Raw genomic sequence first — 20922 nt, forward strand, 5'->3', positions numbered from 1 at the left:
TCTCTCCCCAAAGACTACAATATCCTACAGCAAATTGAAGATAATTTTATGTCATTTGATATATCAATCTTACCCTAACAGGTTGCCTCAAACCTTGTCGCTCAGGAATGTCTGGTAAAATCGTTTTCCTCATGTATTCTCCTCGTCTCTAAAGAACAGTGATCTTTGGTTTCCTCTCTCTTACTTCCCTGCCCTCCTCCTCTGCTCTACCCTCCCATGCACACCTTTAATGCAAAAGATTGAGTGACATCTAGACTGATGTCTGACTCCAACCCACAGGACAATATCCCTCATTCCTGTGTTTGTAAGAATTGACAGCAAGGAGAGAATTTTTTCACATGTTTAATAGACGTGGGATCAGACCTGTACATAGTTAAGATATAAACTGAACTTACATAATACACTACTTACACAACTATTAATAAAACATGTAAACAATGTCAGAAGTTGGGTTGAGATTCAAACTGTCAGGTACTGTAAGCATGAAGTCAAACATCAGGAAGACAGACAGGCTGTCAGAGGACCTGGCCCTGAACCAGGTCAGTGTCGTAACACCCTGTTTGTACCTCAGAGTTTTGTTTCTGTAGTGCCCAGGGGCAGAGAGAATTCAGGGGCAGGTTAGAGAGTACATACCTTTTCACAGGACTGAACAGTCAAACTAACACTAAACCAAACAAAATGTCCACCCCCCCCCCAAAAGCCCTGTTCCTGAGGAAGACCACAGGGTGGACCACCGCCAGGTAGCGCTCCCAACAGATGCAGGTCTGGAACAGTGGCCTGGTGGCAAGAACCAGAGACACAAGTATGATGATGATGATGTGTTTGTATCAAGTTTGAGTCAACTGGTAGACCACACCCAGTGTCGGTCAGAGTTTCAGCTCCTGCTGAGGGGACAAATGTATTGGGACAACTGACCACCACACCTACAGGAGTTTCTTTTACTTCTCATTACAAAACTACAGCCCCCCCCCCTCCCCACTGGGGTCACCATGGTGACCTGGGTATGCCTTGTTTGGAGCCAGCAATGTAGTTGAACGTAGGCAATGGGCCATGCATGAGCTGCACATGGAAATCACAGCATTTCCATGTCCACACCTGGCTGGCTTTCCTCCGTATCTCCCTCCCTCTCAACTACCAAGCATTTACCTAATCACACTTTCCTCCCTTCCCAAGCCACTGTATTTACCTATCCACACATCCCTCCCTCCCTCCTCCCACCCCTCCCCTCTCTCTCCTCCCTACCACTCTCTATCAATCCCTCAACCACAAACCAGAACCAAACAGATGTAAGGCAATGCAAAGACACACGTACATATGGCAAGAAAAATCTGCATGACTACCAACAGAGAATCTGACCAAGAAAACACAGACTCTTCCAAATAAACTTTTATTCCATCAGTCATTCAGGACCTCCAAATCATCCGTACACAACTGTCATCTTCCCTCGTTATATTTCAAAAAAATTAATATAATAATAATTATTATTATTATTTACATCATCTAGTGACAGTATGGACCAATGGAATTGACAAATAAATCAAGGCAAACGAAGGATGGAGGAAGGAAAGAAAGGAGAGGAATGTGTGAGTGGAGTGTTCCTTCTGTAGTTCCTTCAGGAGGGCCCCGCCCTGTTCTCCTTACATCTCCACTGCTGCAGGGATTTCTACAGGCAGAAAATCAAATCATTTTATTTATATCAGCCCTTAACGTGTTAACATAAACACACCAATAAGACCACAAAATGTATAAATACATTTATACACACAACTCAAGATAAGACACTAAAATGAAATGTCGTTAACAAACAATTCTCATGTTCTACATAAATGCATATGTATCCATATCTTCACCCTGGAATGTTGAGGTGATGATTCTATCAGGGGTTTTAAAGGTTCTCTAGTTATTTGGGTACACACCTGGAGGTTTTGGTAGTGTTTAATGCTCCGGCAGTGCGTCTTTTCAGCCTCCTCTGTGCCGGTATAAAACCGGCTACACACCTTGCAGAAGAACCCAATCTTCGGTTCAAGGAACTCCAGGCCTGCCAGACCAGAACACAGTCAGGTTAGTCCACTGGGCTAAGGACTAAACCCAGCCTGATTCTGATGATGTCAGCACAAGTCATGTACAGAGATTCCGAGAAGATATATGAGGGAGGAAGATGGGAAGGTGGAGAGAAAGGAGAAGGCAGAGAGGGAGGGAGGGGGTAGAGAGATAGAGGGAGGAAAGAGACATGTAAGATGGAGGAAGGGAGGGGGGGCAGGACTTACCCACGGGACAGCTGGGGTTGAAAGGAAGGAGGGTGTAGTCTTTAGGAAAGAGGGGTTTGGTCTTCTGCTTGGGCTCCGTGCAGTCCTCCTCCTCCTCTCTCTCCTCTTGGGAATTCCCGCTCTTGCAATCTAATGGGCATGGACACTTTTGTCAACACAAGCTCCACCCGTACGTATCTGGGTAACTAAATCCAACACATCACATTTACATTTAGTCATTAGGCAGACGCTCTTATCCAGGGAGACTTACAGTAAGTACAGGGACATTCCCCCCCAAGGCAAGTAGGGTGAAGTGCCTTGCCCAAGGACACAACATCATTGTTGCACGGCCAGGAATCGAACCGGCAACCTTCTGATTGGTAGCCCGATTCCCTAACCATTCAGCCACCTGACCCCCATTACGTGAGCAAGCAGGAAACTCTGACCTAATCTTCTACCACAGGTTTGCATGTCATGTCCCGGGCTATGCCACCTGGCCACCAGGTTATAAACCACAAGCCACACGTTTATAACCAGGCCTGGCTGTTCCACCAAACTCATCTCCATAAAAACAACTAGCTACAGCCTCTCTCACCACATCTAAACAAAGGCCTGCCTGGTTTGGACAACTGATGATGCAAAACGGCGATGGACCCCATTGTGGGTATGTATCCCAACCACTTCAAACAACCTAAAGCAAATAACCATCTCTCCATCACATATAACCAGAGTGGCAAACCATCACAGCCAGGACCTCAAAGGCCAGGCTGACCCACAGTGGATGACACACCTATAACTACTTTTTTCTAGCAGGTTCTCATCTATTCTATCCCAGGGGAAAAAGGTGCCTAAAGAGGGAAACCAAGTTATGCTGCTGTACTTTCTAAATGCATTATTTGTATTTCACTTTGGATAAAAACATCTGCTAAATAAATAAAATGCCAATGTTTGTGTTGGACTGCATATGTATGTCCATGGCTTCTAATTCTCACCTCTCCCTGCAGACATTTTGTCCTGCTCTTCCTCCTCCTCTTCTGGCTCTTTCTTCGGGGTTTCCTCCGGTTCCCCTGCTAATCGCTGCTCCTCCTCCACCGTCGGCCGGTGGTCAGAGAGAGGTAACTTTTGCTTTGCCATTACGACGAGTGTGGACGGTGTCCTGGGCATGGACCTGGCTCGGCACTCCTCTAGTAATGCCTTCAGGATCTCCGGGGTTACATTGGGCAGTTCCGGGGTCCCCTTCGGTTGTTCGGAGGTCAACTTGGGATTGTTGAGGGGCACCTGGCTGGCAGGCTGGTCTTTTTGACCAGGATCGGCAGTAGCTGCAGGCTGGGTCACTAGCGGTGCGTGCTCTGCTTTTACAGTTTTCATAGCAGTAGAGGGCTCATTAGATCTGGGTTTAGATGCAGGATCAAGGTCAGATATGACCTCTTCAATCTTCTCGGTCTTGACCTTCTTCATCACCTCACAGCCAGGTAGGTCCCTCTGTGTTTCAGGAGATTCTTCGTTCACCTCAGCAGGCTTGAACACAGCCTTACCCCCCCTCTCCTCCTTCCCTAAATGGATGGACATGGGCATGGCCAGGACAGGTGTGGGCATGGCCTTCACGACAGGCATGGGCATAGTCTCTGGGATATTTGTGGGAGTGGTCTCTGGGACATATGTGGGCATGGCCTTCATAACAGGTGTGGGAGTGGCGTCCGGGACAGTTATGGACGTGGCCTCCAGGGCAGGTGTGGGCGTGGCCTCCACGACAAGTGTGGGCGTGGCCTGCACGACAGGTGTGGGCGTGGCCTGCACGGCAGGTGTGGGCGTTGCCTCCACGGCAGGTGTGGGCGTGGCCTCCACGGCAGGTGTGGGCGTGGCCTCCACGGCAGGTGTGGGCGTGGCCTCCACATCAGGTGTGGGCGTGGCCTCCACGACAGGTGTGGGCGTGGCCTCCACGACAGGTGTGGGCGTGGCCTCCACGACAGGTGTGGGCGTGGCCTCCATGACAGGTGTGGGCGTGGTATCTGGGCCATTTGCAGTCAGGGAAGTAGTGTCTAAAACAGGTACAGGTGGGGGTGGGGCCTCTGTTGCAGATTGGGGTGTGGTCTCCAGGGCAGATGTGGTCTCTGATGGAGTAGCTGCTGATACAGTTGTGGTCACAAGGCTGGGTGTGGCTGTGGCCTCAGGGGCAGGTGCAGACTGTGGCGGAGCTGTGGTGTTGCTGCCTGCTACAGCTGTGTCAGCAGGTGTGGTCTCTACACCTAGTGTGGGCATGTCAGGGACTGTGGTCTGTGTGTGGTCAGCCCCCACCTCCATCTCCTCCTCTATAGCATCACCCACCTCATCCACCGTCACAAAGTCCTCCATATTGAAAGCCATGAACTCCTCCTCTTCATCCCTTGTTTCTTCATTCTCCTAGGCAGAAGAGAAAGCAAGAGATAGGTGCATGAGAAGAGATAAAACTATTAGGGTTTTTTTTATTTTTAGAATCTAGTTCCTAAACAGAACTACGGAATCTCACATAGCTTCAGAAACTGAACAATGAATAACTAGATGATGAAAACGTTCTCACCTTTTGGTCCTTGTGAGCCACTGTGGTCAACGTGTCTCTCTTGGTGGAGGATTTGGTGCTCCTCCTACTGACCTCTGACCTCCCAGATGACCTTGACCCAGAGGACCCATCTCTGTGGGACCGCCTCCTTTCCTCCTCTCTCCTCCTTTTCTCCTCCCGTTCTCTCTTCTCCTCCAGCCTCCTCGTCTTGTCCTCCTCCTCCTCCTCCTGCTTTCTCTTCTCCAGCTGACTCCTCTCTCTCTCCTTCTTAAGTCCCTCTTCGTGGGCCCCCGTCTTCTCTGGCCCCTCCTCCTTATCCTTCCCATCTCCGGTTTCCTCCGGGATGTTGTTCCCCTCCTGGCTCAAGGGAGGCGCTGGTGGTCTGGTGGCTCTACTGGAGGACCTGGCTCGGCACTCCTCTAGTAATGCCTTCAGGATCTCCGGGGTTACTTTGGGCAGTTCCGGGGTCACTTTCGGTTGTTCGGAGGTCAACTTGGGATTGTTGAGGGGCACCTGGCTGGCAGGCTGGTCTTTTTGACCAGGATCGGCAGTAGCTGCAGGCTGGGTCACTAGTGGTGCATGCTCTGCTTTTACAGTTTCCATAGCAGTAGAGGGCTCATTAGATCTGGGTTTAGATGCAGGATCAAGGTCAGATATGACCTCTTCAATCTTCTCAGTATTGACCATCTCCATCACCTCACATCCAGGTAGGTCCCTCTGTGTTTCAGGAGATTCTTCCATCCCTCCAGCAGGCTTGGACACAGCCGTACCCTCCCTCTCCTCCTTCACCACCTCCTTCCCTTCTCCGTTCAACAGTGAGACCTCCTGTCCTCCAGGGAGCGCTGCATCAGGGGCAGGGCTCTGCAGCAGAGCCGGGACCGGCACCACAGAGGCACTGGCGCTGCTCTTCCTGGGATCAGCCCTGCGGGAGAAGGTGAGCGGGTTGTTCTGGATGATGCAGGGATACTTCTGGAAACGCTTGCAGACCGCCAGGGCCACAGCTGACGTGGTCATCTCAAAGATGATCTGGAGGATTTGGGGGAGGAAAGACAGGTGGACTCAAAATGTTTAGGGAAGAAAAGCATTTAAAGCATTTAAACTGTACATTTATTTATTTACTTGACCATTTTATCCTAAGGGACAAATATTGAAATATCTAATAATATATATAAAAGTTATATTAAATACAGCAGATCATCAATGATTAGAAGTGCACATTTCTGCTCAGTATTTCAGTGTTTAGTGCCAAGGAATGGCTTGTACTATACAAGACAATGCAAAAGTAACACAATATCCTGCTGATAGGATAGTGCAACAATAACATCCATCATCATATCTCAAGTACAACAGTTTGTTACAAGACAGTACAACTACAGGATCTGGAAAAACAACATGGAAAAATAGGGTAAAGGACACGCTTGCCTCACCATGTTATGGTTGAGTACCAGAGCCTCCTTGAAGGCACCAAAGCGCTTCACCACCTTCTGGACCTCTGCCGGGCCGGTAAGTGTGTCCGGAACGTTTCGAACCACAAGCAGAGTGTTCCAGATCACTGGTGCCTTCTAAAACACGAGTGTTACAACAGAAGAAAAAAAAACTATTACAAAAACATTTCCTTCCAATATTACTAGGCTTTTTACATACCCTAACAGTCAACATGAAACAAATGCTGGTATTAAAGGGATGATTATACCTAATTAAACTTTTTAGAGAAAGATAAGAATCTCAAAATTGGAAAACTTACAATGGCATCAGCTGGTCCAGTTAAGATGTTGTAGAGTGCCACCTACAGAGCCGGAGGAACAAATCAGAATACAACTTAAAAAAATACACACAAACACATGTGTGCATAAGTTCTGAGTGTAAATAATACAATATTTAGGTGTGAGGAGGAAAAGGAGTGATGAGGGGAAGAGGTGACGCACCGGAGTGCTGAGGTCTACAGAGTTCCTCATACAGCTCATCTTCAGCTCAGCCTCGTTAACCTTGACAGGGACAAAGGTGTGGACCTTCACCATCTCCTCTGCTGTTTCTTCATCAGGTAGAATGACCAAGGCCTGGGACACACAGACAATTTCAATCTATGACCTCTAAAACAAATACATCCAAAATAAAATAAAAAAAGTTGGAAGAATTATATTGGAGTCATCCACAGTCCCAAGTAGCACGCACACACAGACACACACACAGTGTGTAACTGTTTACCTTCCCTAGCTCCGTAGCCATGACGATTTCAGAGGGTGTTCCAAAGGGCTGGGTCAGTTTGATGATGTCACTCTCTGAATAGCCGCTTTCAGGAAGTCCAAGGATAAGAACCACGCCCATCTACGGGGTGGTGCAAGGAACAGAAACCGTATTAGTACTTTCCCTTTGGAGCATATTTGGCAGCATGCCCTTGCGTGTGCACAGTAAAAACATACCTTATCTGGAATCTTCTGGACAGCTTTTGTTTCTGTAGAAGGAGACACCAACCCATATACCCAGAGCACAAATGTTACAATAATATTTCATGTTCTGATGTATTTTTCAGTTTGGCAGAGTTAGTGAGTGAATTAGTGAGTGATTTAGTAAGTCCTTGCCTGGCTTTTTGGCAGAAGGGGATGTTGACTTAGCAGAAACTACCGTGGTCTTGGGAAAACTCACCACTTGCCTGTGAAAACACAAACACACAACTCAACCTTGTAAATCATCAACAGGTGGACCATTTGAGTTTCTTTCTGGACGCTGAACTGGTATGGGACAGTCAAGGCGTCAAAGGTCACATACCCTTTAATAATGACGGGTATTGTTTGCTCCTGATCCGATTTCTGCATGGAAATGAAAAATGGAACGTGATCAGATCTTTTACACTTACTTAAAAAAAAACAAAAAAAACATTAGATTTCTGTAAAGTCAACGTAACACTTGATCAAAACGTCTGTGAACCGATACTTGGTATTGGAAATTATTCGTCAAACTTTCCAGATCTTTTAACCACATGTTGGTCACACTTTCTAACACCGTACACATGATTCATCTCAACACTTTTGCACACTTCACATCAAAGATATACACTTAGTCCAACGTCTGAGGGGTTCCTAACCTTGGAGGCGGAGGCTGAGACAGTCCGGTCTCGTATAGAGAGGCTGAAGCACTGGACCAAGCTGCGGGCATCCTCGGCTCTGGCCATACAGACCACCGCCTGCGGGGGTAGAAAGAGCACCTGTGTCGGCAACGCTGGTTCATGGAGATACCCCAAAACTGACCACCATGTCAAGGCAGGAGTTTAGACTAAGACAGGCCTTACATCCTCATTTGCGTCAAACAAATCTTTTCAGATACACCTATAAAGTTTAGTGCCGTGTGTTCAGGACACCGATAACCGCATTGTGATGTTTAAAGTAGTAACCTTGGCCGAGGCTTCCTGTGCCTCCCCCTGTGCAGGGCAGGGATGGAGGGTGATACTGCGGATCTTGCCGAAGGACTCCACCACCTGGCCCACTTCCTGCTTCGAGGCGTCTGCAGGGAGGCCTGAGAGGTAGACCAACCGGGAAGGCAACACACCGGCTGCCGCCGTCGCCACGTGTTTCTTCTTCTTCTTCTTTGCTGGAGGAGGATGGACCACCTGCGGGGCAGAAGAAGAAGAACCAAAGTCTCATCGACTCCTACGGCGCCTGACTTGGACGAAAGTAGCACTGCGTGACATTACAAAAAAGGTCCTTCCCTGAACATACCATATCTTTGGGGGACGCTATGGCCATTTTCCATGGTTTTATTTTCTTGAAGACGGCCTTGATACCAGGCTTGACTGGCGTCCTGCCTGATGATGATGTTGACTTCCCAGCAACTTTAGGCTGAGCCCCTGGACCTGCCTTTGTAGTGGAGGCAGAGGCGACAGAGGAAGGAGAGCGGTCGTTGCCAGGCATGCGCTTAGCTGGGTTGCCGCGGGAACGCTTCAAACGACCTTGAGACGAGCTGCCCGTAGATATTCCTGAGAGGGTATGGGAAAGATGTAGGAGATAAAGAGGATAGTGAGATATTGAAAAGAGAGTATAAGGCTCAACTGACCACATAGGTCGGGGGTCTTGAACCTGTTGGGTCAACTGTGAAGAGTATCTTTGGTGTCCTATCTCACCTGACGATTCGCTGGTCCTCTTCTCTGGCCGGTGGCAGCTGGAGGAGGAGGAGCCTCTGCGTGAGTGGGCTTGATAGGAGAGGGGAGAGTACGAGCGTCTGTGGTGATGTCGCTCGGAGAGGGGAGGGGGGAACCTCCGTCCCCGCCCGGAAGGGGGGCTGGGGGAGGGAGACCAGGAGAGGGAGCGGGAGATTGAGCGGGACGGGGAGCGGCCCTTGGGACGCCATCGGTGACTGCCATCTTTGGCTGGGGAGGAATTGATCCTAGATTGGACAAGAGTCCGGATAGGGAGAGGGCAAAGGATGTCAGCCAATGAAACACCGAAACAGTGAATACGAAGATATCTCAACAGTCAACACACACAGAAAAGGTACTCACCTGGGTACATCAGAACTCCACTCTGGGTACCTGGTAGAAATGACAGGCCTCAATTAAATCAATCTCTTAATTATTATCCAGCCCCTCCAACTCCATTCCATCACACCACTCTACACCTCAAATCCCGTTGCAGAAAATCCCACTGCAGCCGTAACATGAACATGGGCTGATTGCCGTTTGAGGTATCTAGCTAGCTGCAATAGCTACATGAACTCACTGGTTGCGGAGGTCCCTGCAGCTGGCGGTGTGGTTGACTGTGTTTATGTGGTTGAGCCAGTCCTGAGGGAGGGAAAGCAGAAAAAGCAAGGAGAAAGCAAGAGAGAAATGAAGGGCAAGAACAGAGAGATGAGAAGAGGACAGGAAGAAGAAATGGTTAGGGACTTTGTCTGAGACTAGTAACAGTGTTCTGTAAAATATAGCGACCATGAATACACAGTTACCTATGTTTGGCACAATGAAAGTCAAACAGAATCTCAAACACAATCAATGTTGAAAAAAAAACAAAACCATATTTTATAATTTTCTTAATATTTAAATATTTAAATAAAACCTAAGCAATATCTATGCACACAAATTCTCACAAGAATGGTGTGAAGAGTTTTAGAACATTAAACACTAACAGAAGATAAACTAATTTTTCAGTTCCCTCTTTCCCATCTTCTTTCTTACCAACTAGATGACTCGGTGTGTGGTTTGCATCAATTCCATTTTCCAAACTGCTCATATATTTTATCATTTACATCAGTGGTCTTCAACCCTGGTCCGTAGGGCCCACTGCCCTGTGTTTTAGACGTTTCCTTGCTTCAACACACTTATTATCAAGCTCTGCCGAAGCCTGATAACAACCAGTCATTTGAATCTGGAGTGCTGAAGCAGGGAAACATCTAAAGCACACAGGGCAGTGGGCCCTGAGGACCAGGGTTGAACACCACTAATTTAAATGATCATTTGATTGACGGCTTCTCAGTAGTTTACATGACAATAGTTTTTCACAAACACGTTGCAACTGGGGATCTCACTGAAAACAGCACCTTTAAGAAGCCTACAGCATTGTTGTACACAAACTACAGTTCAAAAGAGCATGCATTCCAACAGCCACCAATTCTGCACAGACTTGCTGGAAATCCCAGGTAAACCAGTTCATAATTGAGTTGAAACATCTTAAGAATGATTCAAGAGGTAGAATCAGTGAAAGGTCTGTACAGAAAATGTGGTTCCAGTTGTGGTACTTCAGCACTATCCTTTTGAAATGGAGTTGATGTCTGCATGTGTAGGTAGAATATTCACATGTGATCTACAAAAGTTGAGACATCACCAAGAGCTGACTGAGTAAATCATCATTTGGAGACTTGAAGACAAATTCCCTAAAGTGTAATACAGAACTGTGAAACACCACTGGCAATCTAACCACAATTATTTCCATCAATATACAGCAATTAATAAATAAAGGACCAAAATGTCTGCTATTCTTTGACTTGGCTTATTATCTTCCTGGCATTGACAGACATTCATACACGACTAAAACAGTTGGAGTTAACAAAGACTCAGGGCAGTTATGTGTGACAGGTGACAGCCTTTCACTCAATGATCATTATGTCAAGGTGGGGTCAATTCCAAGAAAATGTTTTTAAACTGAACTTGTGAACTTAGGTTAAGAGGTTAGAGCTTGGTCAGACAAGCGAATGGAGAGAACATGGAGAACCCTCTAAACTAATTGTCCCTTTTATCCCTGACTGTCAGATGTAATTAATAAGGCATACTGTAATGTACAGTATAGCAAAGTACTGTTTGGTATTGCCATGTGCCATTTTAGTTAGGGTTGTACTGCACAGTCCTGCCCTGGGTCTATGTCAGAGTTCCCAGAGCTTGGTGTTTGCAGCACACTGGCAAAGCTGGGTCTGGTCACTCACCTGAGCTTGCTCACACTGCTTATGACACAGCGAGCAGGTGTGGGGGTACACCTTGGGGGGCTCCGCCCTGAAATCACTAATCATGGTTGGAGTGGGCAGCCGCGTGGGGGCACCAGACCTTCCGCCGCGCTGGCGTTTTGAGACCATCGAAAGCCTACCAGAACCTTTCGACGATGCTGCTGTCGAAGACTCGCTCCTGGACTCTGACAGGGGTCTCAACTTGGCACCCTCGCTGTGAGGGTGGAGATGATGGTTAAAGTCTTCCGGGCGTGATTTAACTGGCGCAGATGACGGCAATGACTGATCACGTACAGGAGTCCATTCGGGCTGGAAGCCATCGATCTTTGGCTGCCCTCGTCTCCGGTAGTCCTCGTTGCTGTACTTTTTAGCATCCGAAGAAGATGGGGTGGAGTTTTGAGAGTGATGTCTCCTGGAGGGGGACTCTGATTTACGTTTGGATGAATGAGAGGGGGAGGAGCCTGAGAACTTAGGCCCACACAATCCGAGCACATCTTTGGAGAGGGGTTCCCGTTTGAAGCCCTCCTCCAGTGCTCGGCTGGCATGCCCATAGTCAATGACCTTCCCCGCTGTCTGGGTCACGGTAAGCATGCTGGGAAGGTCCGGCGAGCCCCCACGACTAGAGTAGCGATGGGGGGATGAACGACCACGAGAGAGGGGTGGGGGCATCTTGGAGTGGAACTGGAGGGCCTTAGACTGGGCATTCCTGCCTCCCCGACCGCTGGCTTTGTTACGCTGGATGTCACGGAGGATAAAGGGCAGGGTGTCAGGGGTTAGTTGGTCATCAGGGTAGTGACTCAGCAGCTCCAGGTCTTCATTGGACAGACCAAAACTGGCCAGGATGGTGCCTGCACTCTCTGGGGTGTGAAGGGCCTGGAAGTCCCCTCCATGAAGCTGGGAAGGGGAGTCCAAGGCTGAGCTCCATGCCTGCACATTGCCCCCTGGAGGATTGGAGTGGGACTGCCCCTGCTGCTGCTGGGGTGGACAAAATAGTTTGCTGGGTGGCTGGTACTGGGTCCAGTCCATCCCTCGTTGGTGGCCTGGCTGGTTATCTGAGGTTAAGGGGACGGGAGAGGAAGAAAAGTCTAGCCTCTGGCCCTTGCCGGGACCCTGGTTGTTCCGCATCGGGGGGTTTATGTGGGACAGGTGCCCCAGTCGTGAGTCCTCATCCCTGGGGCCCCGGATAGCCAGGGCTGACTCCAGCTCATCTGGAAGCTGAGTCGGAGGGGGGAACTGGCCCACCTGGTATCCCATCACCTGGGAACGCCCTCCATGGCCTCTTTCAGGTCTGCCCCGGGAAAAGGACGCCCCTGGTGGCTGTGGACGGTACATGACAGTCTGCAAAGGATGCTGTTGATGGTGATGAGGATTACGATAAGGGGTGCCAGTTGCTGCGGTAACTGTGCTTGTGGTGGCTGTTTGGTGTAGTAGATTGAGGAGGGTGAGGGGCGAAGGCGTCAGATGGGTTTGGTTACGGGCCACTGCAGTTGCCGTGGCAATGGCGTTGATCTGATGCAAGGCGAGCTGGGCCTCAATCTGTGCCAACTGGAGAGCAGCACCTGCCGGTCCCAACAGGAAAGGTGGTGGCCGGCTGCCGGAGCCAAAAGCGGTTCCGCCCCAGTGTAGCAAAGGCAGGATCTGCAATTGACTGTCTGTCAGCTGAGTGGAGCTGAGAGGTGGAGAGCAAAAATAAGGATTATAGATGAGAGACTGATGATTAGAAATGCCGACTCCTTTTCTCTCACAGAACTGTTTCCCCACTGTTTTGTATTTCTTTGTATTTTGTATTTTTTTTTGATAGTAAGAGGGTCATGTCTGCCTCTGTCTCCTGGTAGGGGTCTTGCATGCTTCTCTTGCAGGATGGAAAAGCAGAGCAGTGTTACGTGTCAGGTCACTGTCAGGATACAGTACAACACATCTAGTTGAGTTGAGGAGTTAGGCCTAATCAATAATGCTTTATCTTACCCTCCAAAAACCGATAGAGATCAATACTGAGAACCTGTGAGTAACTAATAATAATGATGTAGCCTGTTAGCTTTGTGTCATGTCCAACAACACTGTATTGGCAGTTAACTAAAGAAAAAAATTCAAAGTGTTTGAAGGGTCTAAGACAAAGCATAACTGAGTAGCAGTTTCCACATATTTGAAACTGAGGTTTAGGGTGATTATTAAGTTATTTATAGCAGAGTATTACTAATTCAGTAATATGTGAATTCCAGGGACAGTTTTTCAGAACATCCAGAGAAAACGAAGCAGTTCAATTCGGCCCCCATTCGGTGGAACATAAAGATGTTCAACCAAATGTCATTAACCTAAATAAACCCGAGTAATCTGAATGGAGTGAAAAAACTGCACACAACAACCACTGTCAAATGTAGACTGAGCCTAAAAATCACTGGTGTAGGATAGGCATCTTATCATTTGACGTCTTCAGAGACCCCAGAAGAGAATAGCCAATACATCAAGAACGAAATAACGTATAATAATGTTATTATACGTTAATCTTATCTTATCTCATCTGTAAAGACGTTAGCTATAACCGTCTATACAACCACGTTTGCATTAAATCTCTTCCAACAACTGAAGCAGTACTACATTACTAACTTTCTTGAAGGTAAATGGGTCCCCAGTCTTGCTAGCTATAATAACAGCTCGAAGAGGTTGCTAAAACCATACACGCTTAAACTCGGACCCGTTTTCTTCCATTGTATCCCATCCGTCAGATTGTCCTACCAGGGCTTACTGTGCATGCCACCAAGGTTAAGGTTAGCCCTATAGTTGTGTGCTACTACGGTAGGAAAATCTGACACGGTACAGTACTGTAGGACAAATCGGCAGAAAACGGCCCGGCCCCATCTGAAGCACGTCACCAGCTCAGCTGATCTGGCTAGCATGGTGTGTTACGCATACCTACTAGCTTAGTAGTACAGTAGCAATCATGTCTTTTGATATCACGCGATAGGTTGTACCTAAAATACTACTTCGTTATATGTTAAGATAATGATTACGTTTATCTTCATAAATGAATTAACACGCAATAAACATGTCATCTCCCAATGGGGGCTAGCTAGCTTTAGCCAGCCAACTCTTCATTTTTAGCAAGTCAGACAGACTAGCTAGCCACTTACCTAGCTAGACTAGTAACCATCAATGCTTTATAGTCATAACAACAAGGTACTGTAGCTAGGCTAGCATGCTACTGTATCTAGTAGCAAACAAGCAAGCTTGCCATTTCATTGTTCATCAATATCAGATCATTGCTTTCGATATTTCCTATCGATATCCTTACTGTGTCTACCGTGTGTACTACCTTTATACACTACCTTGCATAAAACAGGCTGTTCCAATTGTTTTCACACACCTAGAAATCTTCTCTTTCGCTTTGCTATATGAGGTGGGTCACCAGTTACAGCGCTACCCAGAAAGACCGAGTAATCTTCTTCTTGTTTTACGGTGGTTGACTTCGATCTTATTGGTACATTACCGCCACCGTCGGCTCCGGAGTATGGAGGACCAAACCTGCCATATTTACAAATGAATGAATGAATAAATAAATGTCCACATCCATGCATTTAGACAGAAATAAACGAATATATGTATTAATTAATGCACAATTGTCAATCAATAGTTACATATATTTTACATTTATGTATGTATTTATGTTTGTATTCATTTATTTATTCATTTATTTATTCATGTGTTCATTTATTTATTCATTTATTCATTCATTCATTTCATTCAAATTCATATATTCGCCCCTGCCCCAAACCACACAATCTCACTCTGAACTTTTGGCAGCCCTGCTCCTACTACCTGCATATCAACCATACAAAATAATAGTAGTATTCATTAATACACAGCCATCAGACTTCAGCTAAACCAATCAAGACGGTCAAATCCATTGATCTTTTTCTACAAGATGCCTAAGATCTGATCTGAAAATCTTTTTCTTTTTTAGATCTTTTTAGATTTGGATTTTTGATATTTGTCTGCCGTTAAGCGCTGACCTAATTGGTTTAGTCCTGACATTTAATCCCACACTGGCAGTAGGCTACAGTACACCTGCCGCCAGTCTGACCTTCCTAACTGGACGTAGATGCATGAGGAGGATCTGCACTCATGAACACGAGGTTGTGATGATGACCTACATGCAGGAGCGTGATAATGATGATCTGCGCGTGATAATGATGATCTGCACACATACTCTGACCTTCGACTACAACTTAGTCATGAGCTCTCTTATGATGTGGAATTCACTTTCATACCTCTGCCCACCCACCCTTCCCTCCCTCCCTCCCTCCCTCCCTCCCTCCCTCCCTCCCTCCCTCCCTCCCTCCCTCCCTCCCTCCCTCCCTCCCTCCCTCCCTCCCTCCCTCCCTCCCTCCCTCCCTCCCTCCCTCCCTCCCTCCCTCCCTCCCTCCCTCCCATTCTGTCTCCCTTTTCTCCTATTAATCCGTCATACCATCTTGTCTCTCCCCATCTTCGTGCCTCTCCCTCTGTCTCACCCCGCCTGCCTCTTACCCCCTACTACACGCTTGCTGCTCCCCTATCTCTCCCTTATCTCCCCCTTCTACCTCATGACCTCCCTCCCCTCCTTTGGTAATGCTCACCCATAACTCTGTATCAGTTTCACCACATGTCCAGCAGGTCTTCTTTCACCCAACTCACCACCCCATGTCTGGCCCTGCCTCCCTCGTCTCCCTCTCCCCTCACCTCACACCTGTTCCTTCGTTCCCTGGCATTGCTCGCTCTTAGAGGCGTGATCGACGAGGTGAAAGATGTCGGTCATAAATTGAACCCCTTCAGCCACCTCCTTTCCTCTCCCCACCCCACTCTTCATCTCCTCCTCACCTGCCACCCTCCACACCCCCAGCCTCCAGGGTGTTATTCTAATAATTATTTATTGGACAGCCATCCGTTAGCCAACTGTCCGACCGAACAAACAGGCCAAGCCTGATGATGACAGTCATTAGAACAGACCTGGCGCTGGAACCAAACAAGAGCGGTAGGAAGAGGACAATACTGGAAATGCAAAGATAGGTTTGGCTAATTAGGCTTCTGGTCGGCATTTATACACACTTCACTATAAATACCAGGATATCACAAGATGGACGCCAAGACTTTGTGTGCCGGGGGGTATGTGATGACAAGTCGAACGGTGCCGCCTAACCTACTCAGGATCATGGGTCAGTTACCGTTCTGCAGGCAGCCACCCCTTGTAAGGCAGCAGAGATGACACACACGTACACACACATACACACTGGCAACTTCCCTTCAAAGGCAGCAGAGATGACACACACGTACACACACATACACACTGGCAACTTCCCTTCAAAGGCAGGAGAGATTGGGTTGATGCAAAGTGTCTATAGAATATCTGAAAACATATTTTCCAATCCAGCATACTTTTAAAATGTCGTCAAAAATGTTGATATTTAATAGGGAGGTTAGACAGTACCTGTGATTTTTTATCTGTTTGCTGTCAAGACTGTAGGAGAGAGCAGCACAACTCACTCACTTTGAATCTAGAACTAAATAAGATTAGCATGTGTCTCTACAGGAATATCCCCGACAGTATGTTCAAGCTATCACTGTTCATCCAGCTCTGCAGACGCGACACACTCTAAATCTTCCCAGCTGCTATCATCAGGTTACCCAACTGTGGATCTGGCCCTAGCCCCAGCATTAGCCTCAGCTCCTCCCCTGCCCTAGTACACACACATCCACATGGACCTAACTGGCATTAGACTACCATGGTGGACACCCTGGTGGTGGGATCTAGACTTGGAGACCCCAGGAGAACCCTCCCATCTTAGTGAGGTGTCTATATAGTATATGCTGGAGAGTAAGTGATACATTATTCCTATGCCAACCATCATCATCCTGTGATTATTATGGGCTGTGGGGATCCTGTAACAGATGCTCACAGGGGTCTCGTAGCAGTAGCCAGACTGGTTTCTCTAAAGCGTGACGGCATCAAAGACGGAGGCCCGATGACGAGGCCCAGTTTGACAGCTAGTCTGGTGTGAGTGTGCTGTTGAAAGGGCTGGGTTTGATCCAGGATATCATTACTGCCGGGATCACAGAGCAATCTTTATCACTGGGGACCAACCACAGGGTGACAAATACCGTCCGCTTCACCCCCCAAAAAAAGAAGAAGCATGAAGTTGACAGCAAAGTGGCTTTCCTGCGAGTCAACCAATCACAAGGTGGAGCTCACTGATCCTGCAGCTACGCAAGCTGTCCTCGTGGCGCACACATGACCTCTCGAATTTTATGGATGTCTGAACTCTAACAACATTAGAGGGTGTCAGATGGCTGAGCGGCTAGGAAGACGGGCTATTAATCAGAAGGTTGCCGGTTCGATTCCCGGTGTGCAAAATGACGTTGTGTCCTTGGGCCAGGCACTTCACCCTACTTGCCTCGGGGTGAATGTCCCTGTACTTACTGTAAGCTGCTCTGGACAAGTGTTTAGCGTCTGCTAAATGCCTAAATGTAAAGTTGATTGACTAATTGCCTACTGGTCTCTGACTCATGACACAGTGTGTTTGACAAGGTTTATGAGGTCTTTACTGGAACACTCAACAAGGGTTTCAGAAGAGACACACACATACATTCCCACACACCCAAAAGAGCCTGTGAAATTGTTCTAAGTCCAAATTGTTAATTTTGGTTACATACACACACACACATCAATCCTGACGTCTAGCCTTGTTTTAAAGAGCTGACGTGCGTAGGTCCTAATATGGATGACCTATGTGAGTTTATTCTGGTGCCTGTGGTTCAACGTGTCAGCACAGCGCCTCGCAAGTTAATACGGAGAAAATAAGTCACACACACAATGTGTATTACTGACTTCCTATTAACCTGTGTTGTAGACTGCCAGGTGAGGGTTCAAGTCCTGCCAGGTGTTAAAGAGGAAACCGAAGGGTTATGAGATCAAAGATCATGACAACAACCTTCTCAAATTAAAACATCTCCTTGTTCTTCATCTGACTGAGGAGCGTCATCACATTTTACAATGAACAGACAGCCTCGTTATCTAACAGAAGTATTGAATGTGTGTTCGATGTTTCGAGCATACGATATTTCCAATGTGTCCTTTTATAAAACATACTACAATTATATTTACGTTGACAAAGCATTGAGGTAAAAAAAGTAATGATTTAATTTGCTTTTTAGAACAGAAGGACAGGCAGAGACGGGTGCAGTTTTTAAGACCACACCAGAATGCAACAGGTGAAGACAGAGAACAGTCTGACTCGAGATCCTTTCGCATGACCGGCCCTGGGAATAACGACTGGCGTGGCTGCTCATCGTAAAAGCTGACGTGATTTGTGGCGCCCCCAAGCCAATGAAACCCCTCCCCTTTTCTCCCTGACCAGGAGAGAACCCCTACAGGACTGGGACCCAGGCCTTGGAGGACACACACACACACACACATTTAAATACACACACATTCACACACGCATGTACAGACGCTGCTGGTGCCACAGTTTTACGATGTTGTTTATTAGCTGTAGGAATGACCTTATGAGGGTGGTTGACTGGTTGCATTTAATTTCAATCATGGCACTTCTACCCCCACCCACGTTCAATGCCACTCAAACCAACCAACCAATAATAGAGATGCAATTTTAGCAGTTGGTCTCCAACCACCAGACCCTGGTGTTCCCTACATGTAACCTGTTTGTTTTTTTAATGTACTTATACTTGTATTTATATAACCTGTGTCACCATAATTGGGAGAGAAGGAAGGAGAGGGCAAAGGTCATAAATACTGATGATATTCAATGTCAGGTAGTACATTAGTTGTGCCACAGTGCTAGAAGTTTGCTCATCCATCTGCTAGTCTTGCCTACCTGCCTGCCTGTCTGTCTGTGTCTTGTGACACACTGGCATCCAGAAGCCTGTCTGCCTGTTTCTTGTGACACACTGGCATCCAGAAGCCTGTCTGCCTGTTTCTTGTGACACACTGGCATCCAGAAGCCTGTCTGCCTGTTTCTTGTGACACACTGGCATCCAGAAGCCTGTCTGTCTGTTTCTTGTGACACACTGGCATCCAGAAGCCTGTCTGCCTGTTTCTTGTGACACACTGGCATCCAGAAGCCTGTCTGCCTGTTTCTTGTGACACACTGGCATCCAGAAGCTTGTCTGTCTGTTTCTTGTGACACACTGGCATCCAGAAGCCTGTCTGTCTGTTTCTTGTGACACACTGGCATCCAGAAGCCTGTCTGTCTGTTTCTTGTGACACACTGGCATCCAGAAGCCTGTCTGCCTGTTTCTTGTGACACACTGGCATCCAGAAGCCTGTCTGCCTGTTTCTTGTGACACACTGGCATCCAGAAGCCTGTCTGCCTGTTTCTTGTGACACACTGGCATCCAGAAGCCTGTCTGTCTGTTTCTTGTGACACACTGGCATCCAGAAGCCTGTCTGCCTGTTTCTTGTGACACACTGGCATCCAGAAGCCTGTCTGCCTGTTTCTTGTGACACACTGGCATCCAGAAGCCTGTCTGCCTGTTTCTTGTGACACACTGGCATCCAGAAGCCTGTCTGCCTGTTTCTTGTGACACACTGGCATCCAGAAGCCTGTCTGTCTGTTTCTTGTGACACACTGGCATCCAGAAGCCTGTCTGTCTGTTTCTTGTGACACACTGGCATCCAGAAGCCTGTCTGCCTGTTTCTTGTGACACACTGGCATCCAGAAGCCTGTCTGCCTGACCTCCAGCAGGCGTGCTGATGCTGTGCCCAGGGAGCTGAGAGGCTTTGTTGATTTAAACTGAGCCTCATCAGTCATCGTCATTGAAACATGGTGCACTGCTGGACTTACAATAAAACAGTGATGACAAATGTGATCCCAGAGAACCAACACTGGACACATCGTTGTCAGCACCAAATAAAACCATCCAGTCCACACATGCACACTCACTTCCTGATAATCCTAGATCACCTGATCGAATCCCTTTCTTTTACCACCCTGATAGAGCATTATCTACTTAAAAAATTGCGCCTCTGAAATGAAGTGTGCAACTTGAGTTGATCCAGTAGTTAATACATGCTGGTCAACCACTGTACTGTAGGTGACTGTGAATGTGAATACAATTTTATTCATATACTTTATTACATGCGACAAACTCCAGACATGTTAGGCAGTATTACATTTAGGTGTTAAATAGGGGTAAAGTTCTCCACCCAACCATTCACAGGCATCGAAACCTCATACATCTTTGTATGAGGACACACACTGATTGTACACACACAAACACACACTCAATTCAACATGCTTTCCGCAAATCTTTCATTATTACACTAGTATTTACAGTTGCCCCAATAATGCCCCCCATAATGCCCCATTCTGACCCTTGACCCCAACTCAGACTCACTGATTCTTCTTGGCACCAGTGGTACAGTTGGTGGTTCCCTGTAGAATGTTGGTCTGGACGCCTTTCTTCTTCTGGTTCTTCTGCATCTCAATGCTGGACCTGATCCAACTCTCCAGGAGCAGGATCTAACAAAGGTTGGAGCTAAACGGCAGTTGTAAATTGAAAATATGCCGAAAAATTTGAAGAAAATATGACAACAACAGGAAAAGTTTGATAACTGAGATGCAGCTGTAGATGTTTTTGGTTGTCCTTCTTTCGAGGAGAGTTCTCCAGGAAATGTTGAAAGTTTCTGCTCTGAGTATTCCTCAAACCATCCATGTGCTGCCAGAACAGTTC

General features: G+C 47.3%; 1 protein-coding gene across 1 annotated transcript; it reads right to left on the reverse strand.

Annotated features, from left to right (window-relative positions):
- Nucleotides 1–1373: 1373 nt before the first annotated feature.
- Nucleotides 1374–20881, reverse strand: LOC136956761 (zinc finger protein 638-like). The gene is made up of 20 exons (XM_067250736.1): nt 20587–20881; nt 11185–12871; nt 9492–9553; nt 9275–9304; nt 8897–9159; nt 8496–8752; nt 8171–8386; nt 7865–7963; nt 7549–7589; nt 7362–7432; nt 7203–7234; nt 6988–7107; nt 6708–6839; nt 6527–6568; nt 6210–6344; nt 4804–5808; nt 3239–4646; nt 2268–2396; nt 1917–2038; nt 1374–1663 (listed from the first exon to the last, which is right to left on the reverse strand). The coding sequence occupies exons 1-20, from the start codon at nt 20670–20672 to the stop codon at nt 1613–1615; spliced, it is 5988 nt and encodes a 1995-aa protein (XP_067106837.1). The 5' UTR covers nt 20673–20881; the 3' UTR covers nt 1374–1612.
- Nucleotides 20882–20922: the final 41 nt, after the last annotated feature.

This window comes from Osmerus mordax, chromosome 14 (genome assembly GCF_038355195.1).
Source record: "Osmerus mordax isolate fOsmMor3 chromosome 14, fOsmMor3.pri, whole genome shotgun sequence".
NCBI classification, from domain to species: domain Eukaryota; kingdom Metazoa; phylum Chordata; class Actinopteri; order Osmeriformes; family Osmeridae; genus Osmerus; species Osmerus mordax.

Bases quoted from the DNA above. Each gene is read 5' to 3' on its own strand.
- LOC136956761 (XM_067250736.1), bottom strand. From the start codon at position 20,672: ATGCAGAAGAACCAGAAGAAGAAAGGCGTCCAGACCAACATTCTACAG. The intron at 9,305-9,491 runs GTGAGTTCATGT...CATTTCTACCAG, and splicing joins TGCAGGGACCTCCGCAACCA to GTACCCAGAGTGGAGTTCTG. The intron at 6,840-6,987 runs GTAAACAGTTAC...TGTGTGTCCCAG, and splicing joins TGGCTACGGAGCTAGGGAAG to GCCTTGGTCATTCTACCTGA.